The sequence below is a fragment of the Macrobrachium rosenbergii genome, chromosome 6 (genome assembly GCF_040412425.1).
Source record: "Macrobrachium rosenbergii isolate ZJJX-2024 chromosome 6, ASM4041242v1, whole genome shotgun sequence".
NCBI lineage: Eukaryota > Metazoa > Arthropoda > Malacostraca > Decapoda > Palaemonidae > Macrobrachium > Macrobrachium rosenbergii.
In genome coordinates, this window is record NC_089746.1 from 37,391,897 (window position 1) to 37,406,894 (window position 14,998).

Consider the following 14,998-nt stretch of genomic DNA (forward strand, 5'->3'; position numbering starts at 1 on the left):
TTTTATAGCTCACAGGCTGCATCCCAGAAAAGTGTTTTACCACACAAATATTTTACTCCCAAAAATCTAAAGGGTTAACATTGTATGGTCAGACCATAATAAGTCTCATCCATTTTCATAGCTGGTCCCATGTTTCTGCTATGTAGAATAGCACAGGCCTTATATACCCATAAAAAAATCTCTCTCTCTCTCTCTCTCGTGTTCCTTACATTTCTTGTAATCTTGAGCAGCACATGATACCATCTAGTAAAGTACCTTTGGTACACATTACTGTAGAGAGTTTAACCTGACACTTTCCCCACAACAACCGCATGGCCAGTTTCTTGATTTCTTTTTTTTTTATATGCGTCCTCCTTTCCTGTCACCATAAGCTTTGTATGGTGTTAGTATGGAGTAGATGGGAGAACAAGTGTTGATAGGTGTAATAATCAATGAAGAATTTCTGGAGGTTTATCTAATCATTATTTGGTTGAAACCAAAGGTAAGAATGTTACTGGAGGAAAAACAAATTATTTGAGCTACAGTTGCAAGATAATGATTGTGTTGAGGAGTTCAAGATGGTTAAGGTTGAAAGGAAGGTGAGGGAGGGAAGAAAGTATGCAATAAAAGGAGAAAAAAATGACGAAATATTTAAGGCAAAATAAGAAATGGTTCAAAAAGTAAATGCGTAGAGAATGGTAAATGAACGAAATATCAGAATAAAAAATGCAAAAGAAGAAATACTATCTGGAGAGAGTGCAGTCCTGGATCATTGGAGTGGGTATTTTGAATATTTATTGAGTGTAGAAGAGAGATGAGAAGTACAGTTATACTGTATTGTGTAAGAGTGAGGGATGTTATTGTAGGGTTCAGAATGCTTGTGGAAGTGTTTGGGGATGTTAGAAGAGCAGTTATAAGTGAGATGCTAGAGTACAGTGGTGAAAATAAGCATTTCCTTAAGTTCACCACAAATTGCCAAACATAATGTGATAAGGTGGACAGGCCAAGTTACACTACTAATTAACACTGCTCTAAACTCTTATAGGATTGGCGGAAAGATTTGCTCTTATATGAAATTAAAATGGGATAAGACTCAAGTTAGAGAAGTTGAACAGACAGTTGAGAAGAAACCAAAAGAAACTGATTAAAAGAAAAAAGAAAGATACTGGCCTCGAGTATGTCAGCAATACATAAGACTTAGAAGACATGGCATGAATGTCTTAAAATAACTTTGATCAAATCATCCACACATTGTTTGTTAACAAAATAGGAGTAAAATTTGCAAAACTAAAAACATTACTAATTATTCATATAACACTGAAAATGGTAGCACTAAGAAGAGACAAGATGAATGCTTCCAAACATTTCAAGATGACATAGTAATTTCCTTAACTTTCTAAACATCACAATACACTTGGCCCACAACCTATGTAAATTTGCAAACAAGCTTGAGAAATATTAAAAAAATCCCTGGAAGTTACAAAACAAAATCTGAATTAGCTAAGTATCCATGAAAGCATTTGAGTTGTGTTACGAAAACCATCTTTCTTATAATATGTTGTTACATAACCATATCTTGAAATTTTAACCATGGCTGTCCCTACAAGAATATTCAGTAACTGTTATATACTAGTGAATGCCAGCCTTAGGTTGTTTCATTGTTAGGTCATTGAAATTCAAGAGATAGAAAGTAAAATTATATAATTTACTTAGTAAAAGAGTGAATGGCAGATGTAGTTAAACTCCAGAGAGAGAGAGAGAGAGAGAGAGAGAGAGAGAGAGAGAGAGAGAGAGAGAGAGAGAGAGAGAGAGAGAGAGAGAGAGAGAGAGAGAGAGAGAGAGAGAGAGAGAGAGAGAGAGAGAGAGAGAGAGAGAGAGAGAGAGAGAGAGAGAGAGAGAGAGAGAGAGAGAGAGAGAGAGAGAGAGAGAGAGAGAGAGAGAGAGAGATTGTTGCTTATGCAGTTAGGATTCTGTTTTTTGTGCTAGAATTCAGTGTGTACAGATATTTTTTATTCCTTGAACAAAATGGTAAACAACAATTATATTTACATAGTATGTACATTGTTATTTACATTGTTTTAGCTATTACAGGGCAAATAATGTACAAATGACTCATGCTCTGTATACAGAAAGGTATACAAAGATTAGGTATCCTTATCAAAATCATATGTATTTTTATAGAAGGGATTTAAATATGCATACTTAAGCATGGGGTCACAGAATTAAGCCCTTGCAAGTTGAGGGCATTCCTACTTTTTTCTTATTGCTGTTCTTGTATATGTAAAAACACCTCTTTGAAATGACTTAACCATTGTACTAGCTTCACTTACTAAGGCTTCTTTGCTCTGAAACTGAAGCTACATGTTGCTTAAGAAGTTACTCCCTAAACAATGGCAAATTACTTTAATTCAGTACTAGGGCCCAGTAGTAACTTGAAGTGTGGTAATACTGTAATAGGAATCGGACTCATTTCTGTAACTAGCTGTCTGGGTAAGCTGATGAAAAAGTTGTGAATTGTGAATTTATTAAATAAATAAATAATTTAAATCTGTTTCTGTAACCAATTGAGCTTATGATGTGCCCTTCATATTCTTACTATTGCTGTAATGAAGGTGGTTTTTCGGGCCTTATCATTAGGTTTTCAATTCCCCGTAGAAAAACTGAAGTCAGTTTGTAAGCTCATGTTACATTATATAAAGGTCAGAAGTAAGGGTAGTTTAAGTTTACTGAAATTTTCCTTGTACAACTTGATAAGTTGATGAGTTATACAATATATTTCGATCTATATCAGACAAGCTGAGTTTAGCTCCAGTTTACACAGGACTCATAATTTGCAGTGTAATTTTAAAATCATCTCCAAGGAAATGCATGAAGATTGATGATATAAAATTTGTTTTTAATTTTCAATTTTTCTCTTATTGTCACTGTGGTTTCTTTTCCCAGTTTGGCCTTCAAGGAAAGCTCAGTAAGTACAATAGATGGTTATAAGCAATCTGCCTTTAAAATGAAGTTCAAGTGGAGGGGTACTTTTTTGTATTATAGGAATATTGAATGTGTTTGTGAATTTTTCTTTGTAACTTAATGTATGCATGAATTGTTGACCTTATTCACAGACACCTAAAACTGTATTACCTGCACATTAGCCTTCTGCTTAAGAGGCAGGATCCATCAGTCAAATCTTGACTGATCTAATATGGCACTGCCTATACCTCTTATAAATTGCAAAAATTTGGTGTGTTAATTAAAAAAAAAATGCTCTCTAAAGTGAAATGTATGCAGGTCCTCTCTAATGTTAAAAATTTGCATCTATAACTTATTCTATAGTAGTCAGTAAGTTCAGCAAATCTAAATTTCTTCCTCTCCTCATGATGGTTATATAAATGCTCTCCTACTGAAAAGCCTTTGCTAATTGTCTGTCATTATTTGGCTAATTCAGTTATTCCTTATTCTACTGTCTTATTTACATGGACCAACACAGTATCTTGACTAGATTATATTCCAGCATGACTCTGAATAATAATAATAATAATAATAATAATAATACTAGCTCCCGCTGGAGAATGACAGAAGAGTCTGTCGAAGCGGCGTGCGGCAACAATTGTATATAACTAACTGTATAGAATATATAAAGAAGCAGAATCCAGATTTTTACTTTTCCCCCATGAAATGACAAATATAGGCGAGCTGTTAGCACGCACCTCCACTGAAGAGAAGTCAATAAGGAAAATAGAAAAAGTCTTCTACAAAAATAAATGCAGCTGAAGCAGCAATAATATTCAATAGAACCTGTTTAAAGAGGGTCTGCTGCCAAATTATACTAATTTAAGACTGCACGACCCCTCAGCAAGAACAAGCGAAGATACCAGGAGCTTCAGGTGGTCCCTCCTGCAGCGGCAATTGGGAACTAAGGCGTCGGGTTGCGCGACCTGCGCGACGAAGCATCACGCCTACACCAGCAATGGATGAAGCCGGCAGCGGACGAGCAGACCCACCGGCCGGAGGAGATGGAGCACCGAAGCAGAACAACCTGTTCTCTCGCAATACTTAGTTCCCATGAATGATGACAACCCGATTGAGATTGACCATGAAGATGACCCATTGATAACGAACGTATCCCCACCCGATGATGAATTCTGAAGAAGAAGTTTTGGCCTGTCTAAAACCGCCCGAGAGGATGATATGACCCAACGCATGAGGGGCGTCATCGCAAACTCACCGCCCTCAACGGCGGTAAATTCTGAGTGCCGCAGCAGCACAAAGGCTACATCAATTTGACAGATTTCCAGCCCTCCCGGATCAAGACGCTTTGCTGAATTTGGGGCTGAACTGCCACTTTATTTTGAGGCCAAGAACCACGAGAAGAGGTTGGAAATAGAACTGATGCTTGAATCCATACAACAGTTAGAATCTCGAGGCAACCGTTAGAACTTCCGGCGCCCTCCAGCCCCTCCTGTTAGCAGAAGCCCTCACGGAGAGAGGGTCCTCGACAGTGGAGTCTGCACCGTGAGATGAGGAAAGCTTGAAGGAGCTGAAGGAAAAGGAAGGCATCACAGTGCGTCGCTGCGCTGACAAGACACAGCTTTTGTCCTTATCGTGCGGAGGGTATTTCGACAAATTGGATGCCATCCTGTCGGACACGCATTTAAGGAATTCGAGAGGCTGACGAGGAACCCCATCGAAGACATCAGAGGAAGCTAATAAGATCATCAGCACTGTGAATGCTGCCAGCAATGCTGTCCATCTTCCCCCATCGCAGGTGACTTCAAACTTGGTTACCTGTGGGAATGTCAAGACACACAAGGCTGGCAATCCCCTCCGCCCGATCATCAGCCAAACACCTGCCCGACGACGCGCCAAACGACTAAATCATATCTTGACCCCCTCGTCCCGAGCAGTTATAGCCTGAAGTCCTCTGTGGAATTCCTCAAAGTGATCCGAGACTCCCGGGCGCAGGGACCATCGCTTCTCTGGACGTAGAAGTCTATTCACCAACGTGCCTGTGGATGAAACCATCCACATTATCCTAAACAAAGTCTATAGAGAGCCGACAATGACCCCTGAACATCCCAAAGGTTCCCTGAAGGCTCTGCTGGAGATCTGTACGAAGATGGCGCTTTTCACTACGCACAGAGGGCACATGTATAGACAGAAGGATGGCGTTGCGATGGGCTCTCCATTGGCGTCCTCTTTGCAAATTTTACATGGGCACCGTAGAAGAACGTGTCTTGAGAGAATCCAGCGGCGAAGAAATATGCCCGATATATCGACGGCGTCTTCGTTCAAGCAGACAACGAGGAGGAGGTTGAAGCCCTTCGTCTGACCTTCCAACAATGTAGTGTGTTGAACTACACTGTCGAGTCAGCACAGACGACCGGCTCCCCCTTCCTCGGCGTTATGGTCACAAAGACGGAACGGAACTTGAAGACATCAGTCTACACAAAATCCACCAATTTGGGACTTTGCTTGAATGGGGATAGCGAGTACCCTGCTAGGTTTAAGAACACGACAGTCAGGACCTTCATTAAAAAGGCCCTCTCCCACTGCTCCACCTGGCAGGACACCAACAAGGAATTCGAGCGTGCTGCACAAATGTTGGTGAACAATGGTTTCACCAACAAACTGGTAAACAAAGAAATTCGAACTGGCCTGGAAAAATGGTACAACGGTGAGAACACAACCTGCCCCCAAGATGACATAAAGATCTTTTATAAGGCCGGATGCATCCCCAGTACCGTGAGGCGAGAACTCCATGAAGAAAATCGTCATGGAAAAAACGTCACCCCCGAAGACAGTAAGAGAATAAATCTTGTAATTTATTATAAGAACCGCCACACCCGTGATCTGGTGATGAAGAATAACCCTCTCCGCCAGCAAGAGAACCCCTCAAGCAGAAGAAGCGTGGTCTACCAATTTGTATGTCCTGTCGAGGATGCCCGGGCGCTTATATTGGAATGACCACGATCGTCTGTCAAAAAGGATCTCCTGCCACGCCCAGGAGGGTGCCATCATGAACCACGCCCGTGCTACTCACAATATTTCCATCTCCCGCGACAATATTATACAAAATATAAGTATAATCGGAGCGCGACCCTCGGCGTCTGCGCCTGCTAGAGGCACTCCTCATTGCGAGAAAACCAACAATGAATACTGACGCGGGAGGCATCGCTCCTACCCACGAATTTAAGAAGAATAATGCAGAACACCCACCAAATCCAACGAATACCTGAAAACGACAACCTGAAAATGGAGATGCCCCTGATGAGCGAGGCGCCCTTCGAGACAATCCCCGACTACGACAGAAAGAGTAGATAATGACATCATTCATCCGCAGCCCAATAGCAGCCAAACTACCGATGATGTCAGCCGGCATGACATCACGCAACGGGCAGGCCAATGGGAACGCTGGAATGAATGACATTCCCAGGTTGCGAAGATCTGTCAGGATCGAGCCGGCTGCAGAAATTTGACGAAGTTCGCTGACTGCAACCAATCAGAATTCGCCATCCATGACCCCGCTGAAGCCCGTGTATAAATTCAGAAGGACCTATGTAATCTGCCAGTCCTCTACTAGCTCCCGCTGGAGAATGACAGAAGAGTCTGTCGAAAGCAGCGTTGCGGCAACAATTGTATATAACTAACTGTATGGAATATATAAAGAAGCAGAATCCAGATTTTGACTTTTCCCCATGAAATGACAAATATAGGCGAGCTGTTAGCACGCACCTCCACTGAAGAGAAGTCCATAATAAGGAAAATAGAAAAAGTCTTCTACAAAATAAATGCAGCTGAAGCAGCAATAATATTCAATAGAACCAATAATAATAATAATAATAATAATGGCCATAATATTCTCTTTAAAAATAATTTTAACACATACAAGAAAGTTAATAGAAAAGGTGATGTTAAATGACATTCATATACAGACGAGGAGAGTTTATCTTTCAAAGATTTACGGACAAAATTGCTCTCATGCCTGGATAGCTTTCCTAACAGCATATTCCTGTACCTACTTTTTTTCTTTGGAACATTTAATTAGTTCATTGTGTTACCAAGTTAAGGCAGCCCTCTAATTCCTTAAACTACTGCACAGTTGCTATAGCTTTACTAGCAGTGTAGAATTCCTAACTCTACTCAACTCTCATTTCTCAAACACAATAAAATTACTGCTGATTTATCATATCAGTGTGGCTTCTACTGACAAACTGAAGGCTTCTTGCCTGTTTGTCTGTTTAATGTGTTGCCATTCTCTTTGTAGGATTTTGCATAATGTACTGTCATTGCTTTGGGTATCCTCATGGCATCCAGAAATATGGGAAGATTGACGAGTGTATCATTTACTGAATGACCATTGTATTACCATAGATCTGGTGACTGTTCCCATTAACTTGACATGCAGGCCTCCACAAAACAGAATTTTCACAATAAAAAAAAAGAGGAAAAACCACAGTAGAGAAATAAGATGTCTTTTCTTCATGTTTGTTTTGACTCCAATTTTACAAAGTTAATGGTGGGAGTCTTTCTCTCAAGCAGCCACATAATTCATTCTAGGTGGTCAGCACATCCCACATTTATTCTGGAGGCAAACAACTCCATGATCACTTGGTTTGGTGACTTCCTTTCCATATACTATACTGCCAGATTGAGGAAATATTTGTTGATATCACCCCTGGGTCCTGTTAATATATGTTTTAAGAAGTGAGTATTTTACTTCTTACAGATATAGGCAAATATGTAACAGTGTTACATACTGTACTTGGTAAAAGGCTATCATGTTCATAGTATTGGTGACAGTTGTTATTCATATGTACTTTTATCTTTTTATTCATATGTACTTTTATCCTAAATGCAGTGGAAGTTTGATTTTATCTTTTTCATTGCAGCACTGCGGCGATCATCTGTTGCAACAGTGTCACCTCTGATGTCACAAATACTGGATAACATTCGAGAGAATCGTTCAAGGTACTTACAGTCGAAAGACTCCCCTCTTCGTGCAGCACCTCAGGCTACTTTAACTGGAGCCAGTCGATTTGCCTCAATTGCAAAGAATATTGGTACAAAAAGTGCTATAATGAAATCTTTCACTGGAAGTACCAATAAACTCTCGGTGCTGAATCCAGAAAATAGACGGCTTTTAGATCTTCAAGGTCAGAAATCACCTGAGGTACCAAGAAAACGACTGATAATTGGACAGTCATCTTTTGATCTTGGGCGTGATGGAGAACTGCTAGTTAATAATGAAGGAAATAATGAAGATGGTATTAGTAATGAAGAAGATTCTATTGCTGAAGAAGATAGCCTTGATGATGATTCTAGTGACGATGATGATGACGATGAACCAGGAGTGCGCCGTTTTACTCAGCGGCCACCTTTACAGCACAAAGAGTCCGTATGGTCTATGGCAAGTTCAGCTACCAGCATAGATAGTAATGAAGAAGACCTGAGAGATCAGAGACGTAAATTACAGCTAAGTCTCAATCGCCGACCAACACCGCCAGAAAGCCCCAGCACACCACCTACTCCAGGAGACTCTGCAGACTCCCCTAATTTGGTAAGATGTTTTATCTTGGTATTTGTCTTCATTAAGACAGTAGACTGAAAACATAATACAGTATGTCAGATTACTGTACTCACATTTCTGACCTGGGGTAGATAGATGTTGCCACAACGTGATCGAATCAGTTTCTCTCTCTCTCTCTCTCTCTCTCTCTCTCTCTCTCTCTCTCTCTCTCTCTCTCTCTCTCTCTCTCTCTCTCTCTCTCTCTCCAAAGGGTAGAATATGAGAAATAAATAGGTACTTAGTACAGCCCTCTCTCTCTCTCTCTCTCTCTCAGGAAAAGATACTGCTAATTTGAGTCTCTTTAACCAGTTGGTATTAACATATATACATGTGCATAATGTTTTAAAAAAGTGTAGTTAATACATCTTTGGAAGACAAAAACAAGCAAATTTTGTAAAGAGAAATGGATTAACATTCCTCAAGAGATTTAAAGGGATAAACTCTCTCTCTCTCTCTTGTCCTTCCAGTACAAGGCTGGCTGAATTTGTTGTAGTGGTAACTCTCTCTCTCTCTCTCTCTCTCTCTCTCTCTCTCTCTCTCTCTCTCTCTCTCTCTCTCTCTCTCTCTCTCTCTCTCTCTGATCTGGCTGGAAGAGTTAGAAGTATGTATGTATATATTTTTAAGGGTACTAATGTTTAAGATGACTTTGAAATGATATTACTAATATAACTTCAAAGATTAATACGGTAATAGGAAAATAATATAAGGTATGTTTGATGTAGGATGATACTTTGAGTATACATTTGGTATTTGAACTTTCAAGATAGGCAGGTATAAGCATTTTTAGAGGTGAGATCTAAGTATTTGTGGATTTTAACTATTCACGGCGGGATCTGGAACACATCCCCTGTGAATACGGGGGGGTTTACTGCGTATGATTTTTCTTGATAGGCTGTCAAATCCGTTTCCAATATTGCCTGCCATTACATATTTTCATGTTATGAAGGCATTTTCTGCAGTCAGCCTGGCCGTTTTATTAGTGTTTCTGTTCAAAAAATTCATATTTTCCCAGTCTATTATGTGGTCTTTTTAACCAACAGTACTTGGTAACTGCCGACAACTGATTGTAGTGCCTTATGTTTTGTATATGTTGTTTTCCTCGTTCTTTGCAGGATTTGCCGCTTTCGCCGAAATAATGCTCTTCCCCCATCTACTGACTTTTTGTTTCTGTTTTATTGTATGTGTTTTTGTAACTGTCTGTCAATTTGAAATTATCTAGCTTCCTGTTGATGGGTGTTAGTGATGTTTTTTCCTGCCTTAATGTGTGCCCGTTCCCACCATTACTTAGGGTATCCAGATCTCCTAAAACTCTCCCTCAGGTGTTCCAGCTCTTCATCTAAGAATTTAGGACTGCAAATCCTATAGGCCCTGATGGCCAACCCTGTCATTACTCCAATTTTAATTTCTTTCTTGTGACTCGAGGACATACGTATGTATGTATGAGTTGGTGTGTGTCTTCATTCTATGTACCTTAAATTTTAAATTTTCCCCTTCCCTCTTTACCAGTACATCCAAGAAAGGAATTTCTCCCTCCTTTTCTTCTTCTATTGTGAACTTGATTTGTTCATTTAGTTTACTTATGTATTTTAGAAGATTGTGTAGTTCTTCCCTTTCTCCCGTATAAATAATCAGGATGTCATCCACTTACCTTACCCATTTGATGATGTTTAAGTTCCCTGTATTTAATTTACTCACTTCTTCCATTTCAAACCACTCCATAAAAATGTTAGACAAGATCGGTGAAAGACTCGAACCCATAGCCACGCCAATTTTTGTATGTAATGGTTTTCCCCATACTTAAACACATTGACGCTGAGGGCTTCTATCAACAATTTTATCAAAACAATCTACTTCACATGTGTAAACCTCTTCCTCTATATTCTTTTTTATTACTTCCATCGTCTTCTTGACTGGTACATTGGTAAACAGGAAGTTACATCCAAATGTGCAAATTTACATTCTTTTATGTTAATTTTAGATAATTCATCTATAAGGTTCATGTAATGTTTTTAAGAGGGTTTTTTTAGTGTTTTGAACTATCAAACTAGGCAGTTATAAGCATTTTTATAGAGGTTTTAAGTATTCGTGGATTTGAGCTCTTCGCTGGGGTAGTGGTACACATCCCCCCATGAATCCTGGGGTTGACTGAATGAATATTATCTAAAAGAGCTATTTACAAAACTTTACTTAAAAAAATATAAAAAGCAAGCAAAAAAACTGATAAAAACAGAATGCAAAAAGATAAAATTGTTAAGAACAAAGCATGCTTAAATACAGATGCACTTGAAAAACAGAATACAGTAGTAAGAACAGACAACACACTTAAATACAGATGCATTTAAGAAACATTGGAAGCTAACCTACCATTCTAGAGGTTAAGAACATACTAAGAATAAAGCACACAAAAAAAATCATAGAAAGGCAGAGAGTTACAACAAATACAAGGTTATGGCAGTTGTTTGATAGTTCAATGAGGGATCTTGTTTAATATTTAGTGTTTCAAGAATAAGTAGTTTTTGTGGATTGTTTCTGTAACCTATAATTGTAAAATCCTCATAACTGATTTCTGTTTTACATTTAATGGTATAGCTGTGTATACAGTGGACCCCCACCTATTTGCGGTTCAGGATTCGTGACGTCACCGGTTCGTGGATTTTCTGTGGAACATATACCTTATTCACATTATTCATGGAAAATTTGCTTATTAGTGGAATTTTTTGTAAGGAAATATTCACTAATTACTGTAATTTTCATATTATTTTCATTACTACATTTTCTATGATAAAACTATTAAAATAGGCAGTTATAAGCATTTTTATTTGGGGGGTTTTGGTGTTTGAACTATTAAAATAGGCAGTTATGAGCATTTTTCGAGTGGTGTCAAGTATTCATGGATTTTTGCTATTTGTGGGGGGTTGTGGTCCCTATCCCCTGCAAACCCAGGGGTTCAACCATAGTAGAGGATTCTAGATTAGCCAATTGGCAACCAGTTCTATAACTTACCCCTCTGTAGGAATCGGCCCTCACCCTGAGAAGTCGCATGGTGGATCCAATATATTTTCCTGAATTACATTTAGAACACTTGTACTCATAAACAACACCAGATTACATCAAAGGTGGTAGCCTATCCATAAATCTGAAAAGAGAGTCAATATTTTGTTACAAATATAGGAGGAAAGGGTAGGTAATTGACTTTTGCCTGAATTTTTCCAGTTTAAAGTGTGATGGTTGTTGTTATAATCATATTGAGTGTTTATAGTTTTGAAGTGTTGACAAGATAGGGGGAGTAAGGGTATGGAGTTGCTGTTTTACACCTGTAGAGTTGTTTTTTCACTTGCACTTGTCTGGGTTTTGCCCCCCTATCCGACAGGACCTTGGCTCTATTAATCCAGGTAATCAAACACACACATACACAAGTACAGTACGTACTGTAATATGTTTCAGGATCTAACCCCTTTGCAACCCTAAAGCTGTATATGCCCATATAATCCGGTATACCTCATACCTTTTATAATAATTATTATTGGTTAATAATAAAAAACTTTTAAGTTTAACATAAACAAACAATTTATGATTGAGTATTTACTCTATAGTATGTAGTGCTAAATGCACCTTAGCCTGTACTGGGAATGATGATCTAGCATTACCATTTTTATTGCTTTTCATTGTTTTATGTGTTTAAATATATGACAAAACACCAAGAAATAAAAGAATGAGAAATGATAGGTGAAAGAGAGGGAAAGAATGAGAAATGATGGGTGAAAGAGAAGGAAGGTGTGTGTGTGTGTGTGTGTTGTGTGTGTGTGTTTAGGGGGAGTTTCTCAGTGCAGTATCGGATGTGCTTCTCTTTCTCTCTCTCTCTCTCTCTTGTGATAATACTTACAGTAGTGAAATGGAAATGCTGTAGCATAGTGCCACTTGTCATTTTGTTTTGATCATGGTTTTGCTAATGAACCATTTGTGATTACATATGAACCCCACTGTTCAGTGTATAGCACATTATCCTGACTGGGAGTGATGATCTAGCATTATCATTTTTATTATTTTTCGTTGTTTTATGCATTGAAATATATGGCAAAACACCAAGAAAAATTGAGGATTGATAGTTGAATGGCACCAACTGGAACAGGCCCCTCTCTGGCCAGATCTTCTCTATGTCAGCCCCTCCCCCTTCTCTGCCCTGGGTCCTGGTGATCTCTCACCCAGTGGAACAGAAGATGGCACAGAGCTACAATGCTTCCAAGTGCAGATAGATCATTTTATCCATGTCAGCAGGTGACAGTGGTGTCCTATGTGGAAACCGCGGAAGGGGGAGCTGAGACATGCTGGACCAGGACAGTCAAAAGGCAGTGGCACAGGCTGAGGACCCCAAAGAGGAAAACGGCTTCTAGGAGATCATCGTTCTGATAAAGCAGCTCCTAGGACTTGCCAACCACCCTCTGCTTTCCCAGTGGTGACCCTCCTGCTTGTACATGGAGAAGATAGCAGAGGCTCTGCCAGAGGTCAGACAGTTGGCCAGGCTTCCCTAGTCTCCCTTAGCAGAGGACTTACCCGCAAAGGTGAATGCTCTGGTAGTCAGCATGGAAGGCTCCCTGGCAGTGGCCAAACTGGAGCAGTTGTTGCTAGCCCCTTGCCTAGGCAGGCAAGATACTAGCTGCTGAGGGTCTCTCTCTCTCTCTCTCTCTCTCTCTCTCTCTCTCTCTCTCTCTCTCTCTCTCTCTCTCTCTCTCTCTCTCTCTCTCTCTCTCTCTCTCTCTGCAGGTTGGGCAGTAATACACCCATGGCGAGGTTCAATCAGCACAGGGGTGAACAATCCTGAATTGATGTTGGTAAGGGTATTGCAGGGTATTTCTTGGCTGGATCATTGCCAGGGGGTCCTGCTACAGGAAGTGAAAAAGGCACTGCTGGCAGACAGGTGGCCAGTGATAAGGAGTTTCCTAGCCCAATCAGACAAGGCCCTATCATACATGCAGTCCTCAAGAGGGAGGAGGTACTACTGTTGGTGGTGTAGAAACAGCCCCATCACCAATTCCCCCTATCACTTATTGCCAGAGGTTGTTCCAAGGGCCATGGTAATGAGAGGGAAGATTCATGAGGCTCCTTACTCTCCCATATGTCATTTTGAAGCTTGGCCAGACTGCCAGGGATCTCAGGAGCAGACCTCACACGCATTCCAGGCAGGGCACCTCCAACCCCAGAAGGGCTTCCCAACCCAGATACTGGCAACAGGACCAGGCTGCCCCCACAAATAGAGGCAGGAAGAACGGAGGACAGATGTTTTAGTCCACACAGCCCCCTCGGCTAAGGAGAAGGAACAGAACTTGGAAGAGGGGCATAGCCAGGTGAGATGAATCCTCCCCCACCTCCTTCCCAGACTGCTGAAGGCTAGTGCTATGGTCCTCAAGCAGGGCTACAGGCTCTGCTTTGGACTGACAAACCCTATCTGGCACCAGAACTCATTCTGTTCCTGTTGTACAGGGCCAAATCAGCAAAGGGCAAGACCCTTTTAGCAGAGGTGAGAGCCATGCTCCAAAAGGGGGCTATAGAGGTGGTGGAGGAATAGCCACTGGGGTTCTACTGCCATCTGTCTCTTCCTGGTGGAGAAATCCTCTGGGCATGGCAACCTGTTATAGACCTGTTGGCCCTGCTGCAACAGATGCCATTCTGGATGGAAGTGCCACTGTCAGTTTTAGCTACTATCAGAAAGGGAGACTATGCGGTCTCTATAGATTTGCAAAATGCCTGCCACCACATACATATCCACCACTCGTCAAGGAAGTAACCTGCAGTTCGTCTCAAAGGGTAGATTACCAGTTCAGAGCCCTCTGCTCCTGTCTGGTGACAGCTCCACAAGTTTTTACGCGGATTTTCCAACTTTTGTCCACTTTGGCCCACTCACACAGAATATGACAGAAAAGGTACCTGGACAACTGGCATATCCTCGCCCCATTGATCCAGAAGTTAGAGCAGGACAAGGACATTGTGTTGGCATTGTGCTGAGAGCTGGGAGGTCTGGTGAATTTAGACAAATTTGACCTGACCCCCCAGACAGTGAATCAAGTATCTGGGGATGTGGCTGGACATGGTGGAAGTGAGAGCCTTTCTATCCCAGGCAAGAATGGATAATTTGAAAGTGATAGCAGAGATCCTTATGACAGAGCCCACCCAGCCATCAAGACAGTGCCAGGTGTTCATAGGGCACCTACCTGGTATCCCTGGAAAAACTGGTATCCAAGGGGAGGTCCCACATCCTACAGTAGCAACTGAAGGAGTCATGGCAGCACCTAGAGAAGCCCCGAGCTAACAAATCCCAGTAACGGAGGAGGTGAGACAGGACCTTATGTGGTGGCTGAACCCCCCCACAATCACCAGTAAGGATTGCATATAAATGATAATCAGTGACCTTATAAAATAAAATAGTAAAACACCTTCTAGCAACAAATATTTATTATTTGAAACTAA

The 14,998-nt window shown here is 40.8% G+C and overlaps 1 protein-coding gene across 1 annotated transcript in view; it reads left to right on the top strand.

The window, feature by feature from the left end:
• LOC136839449 (uro-adherence factor A-like) overlaps window positions 1-14,998 on the top strand; it is a 296,005-nt gene that overhangs the window by 191,483 nt on the left and 89,524 nt on the right. The window contains exon 9 of the mRNA XM_067105505.1: window positions 7,860-8,527. Coding sequence (XP_066961606.1) covers window positions 7,860-8,527 — 668 coding nt within the window. The remainder of the gene's footprint in view (window positions 1-7,859; window positions 8,528-14,998) is intronic.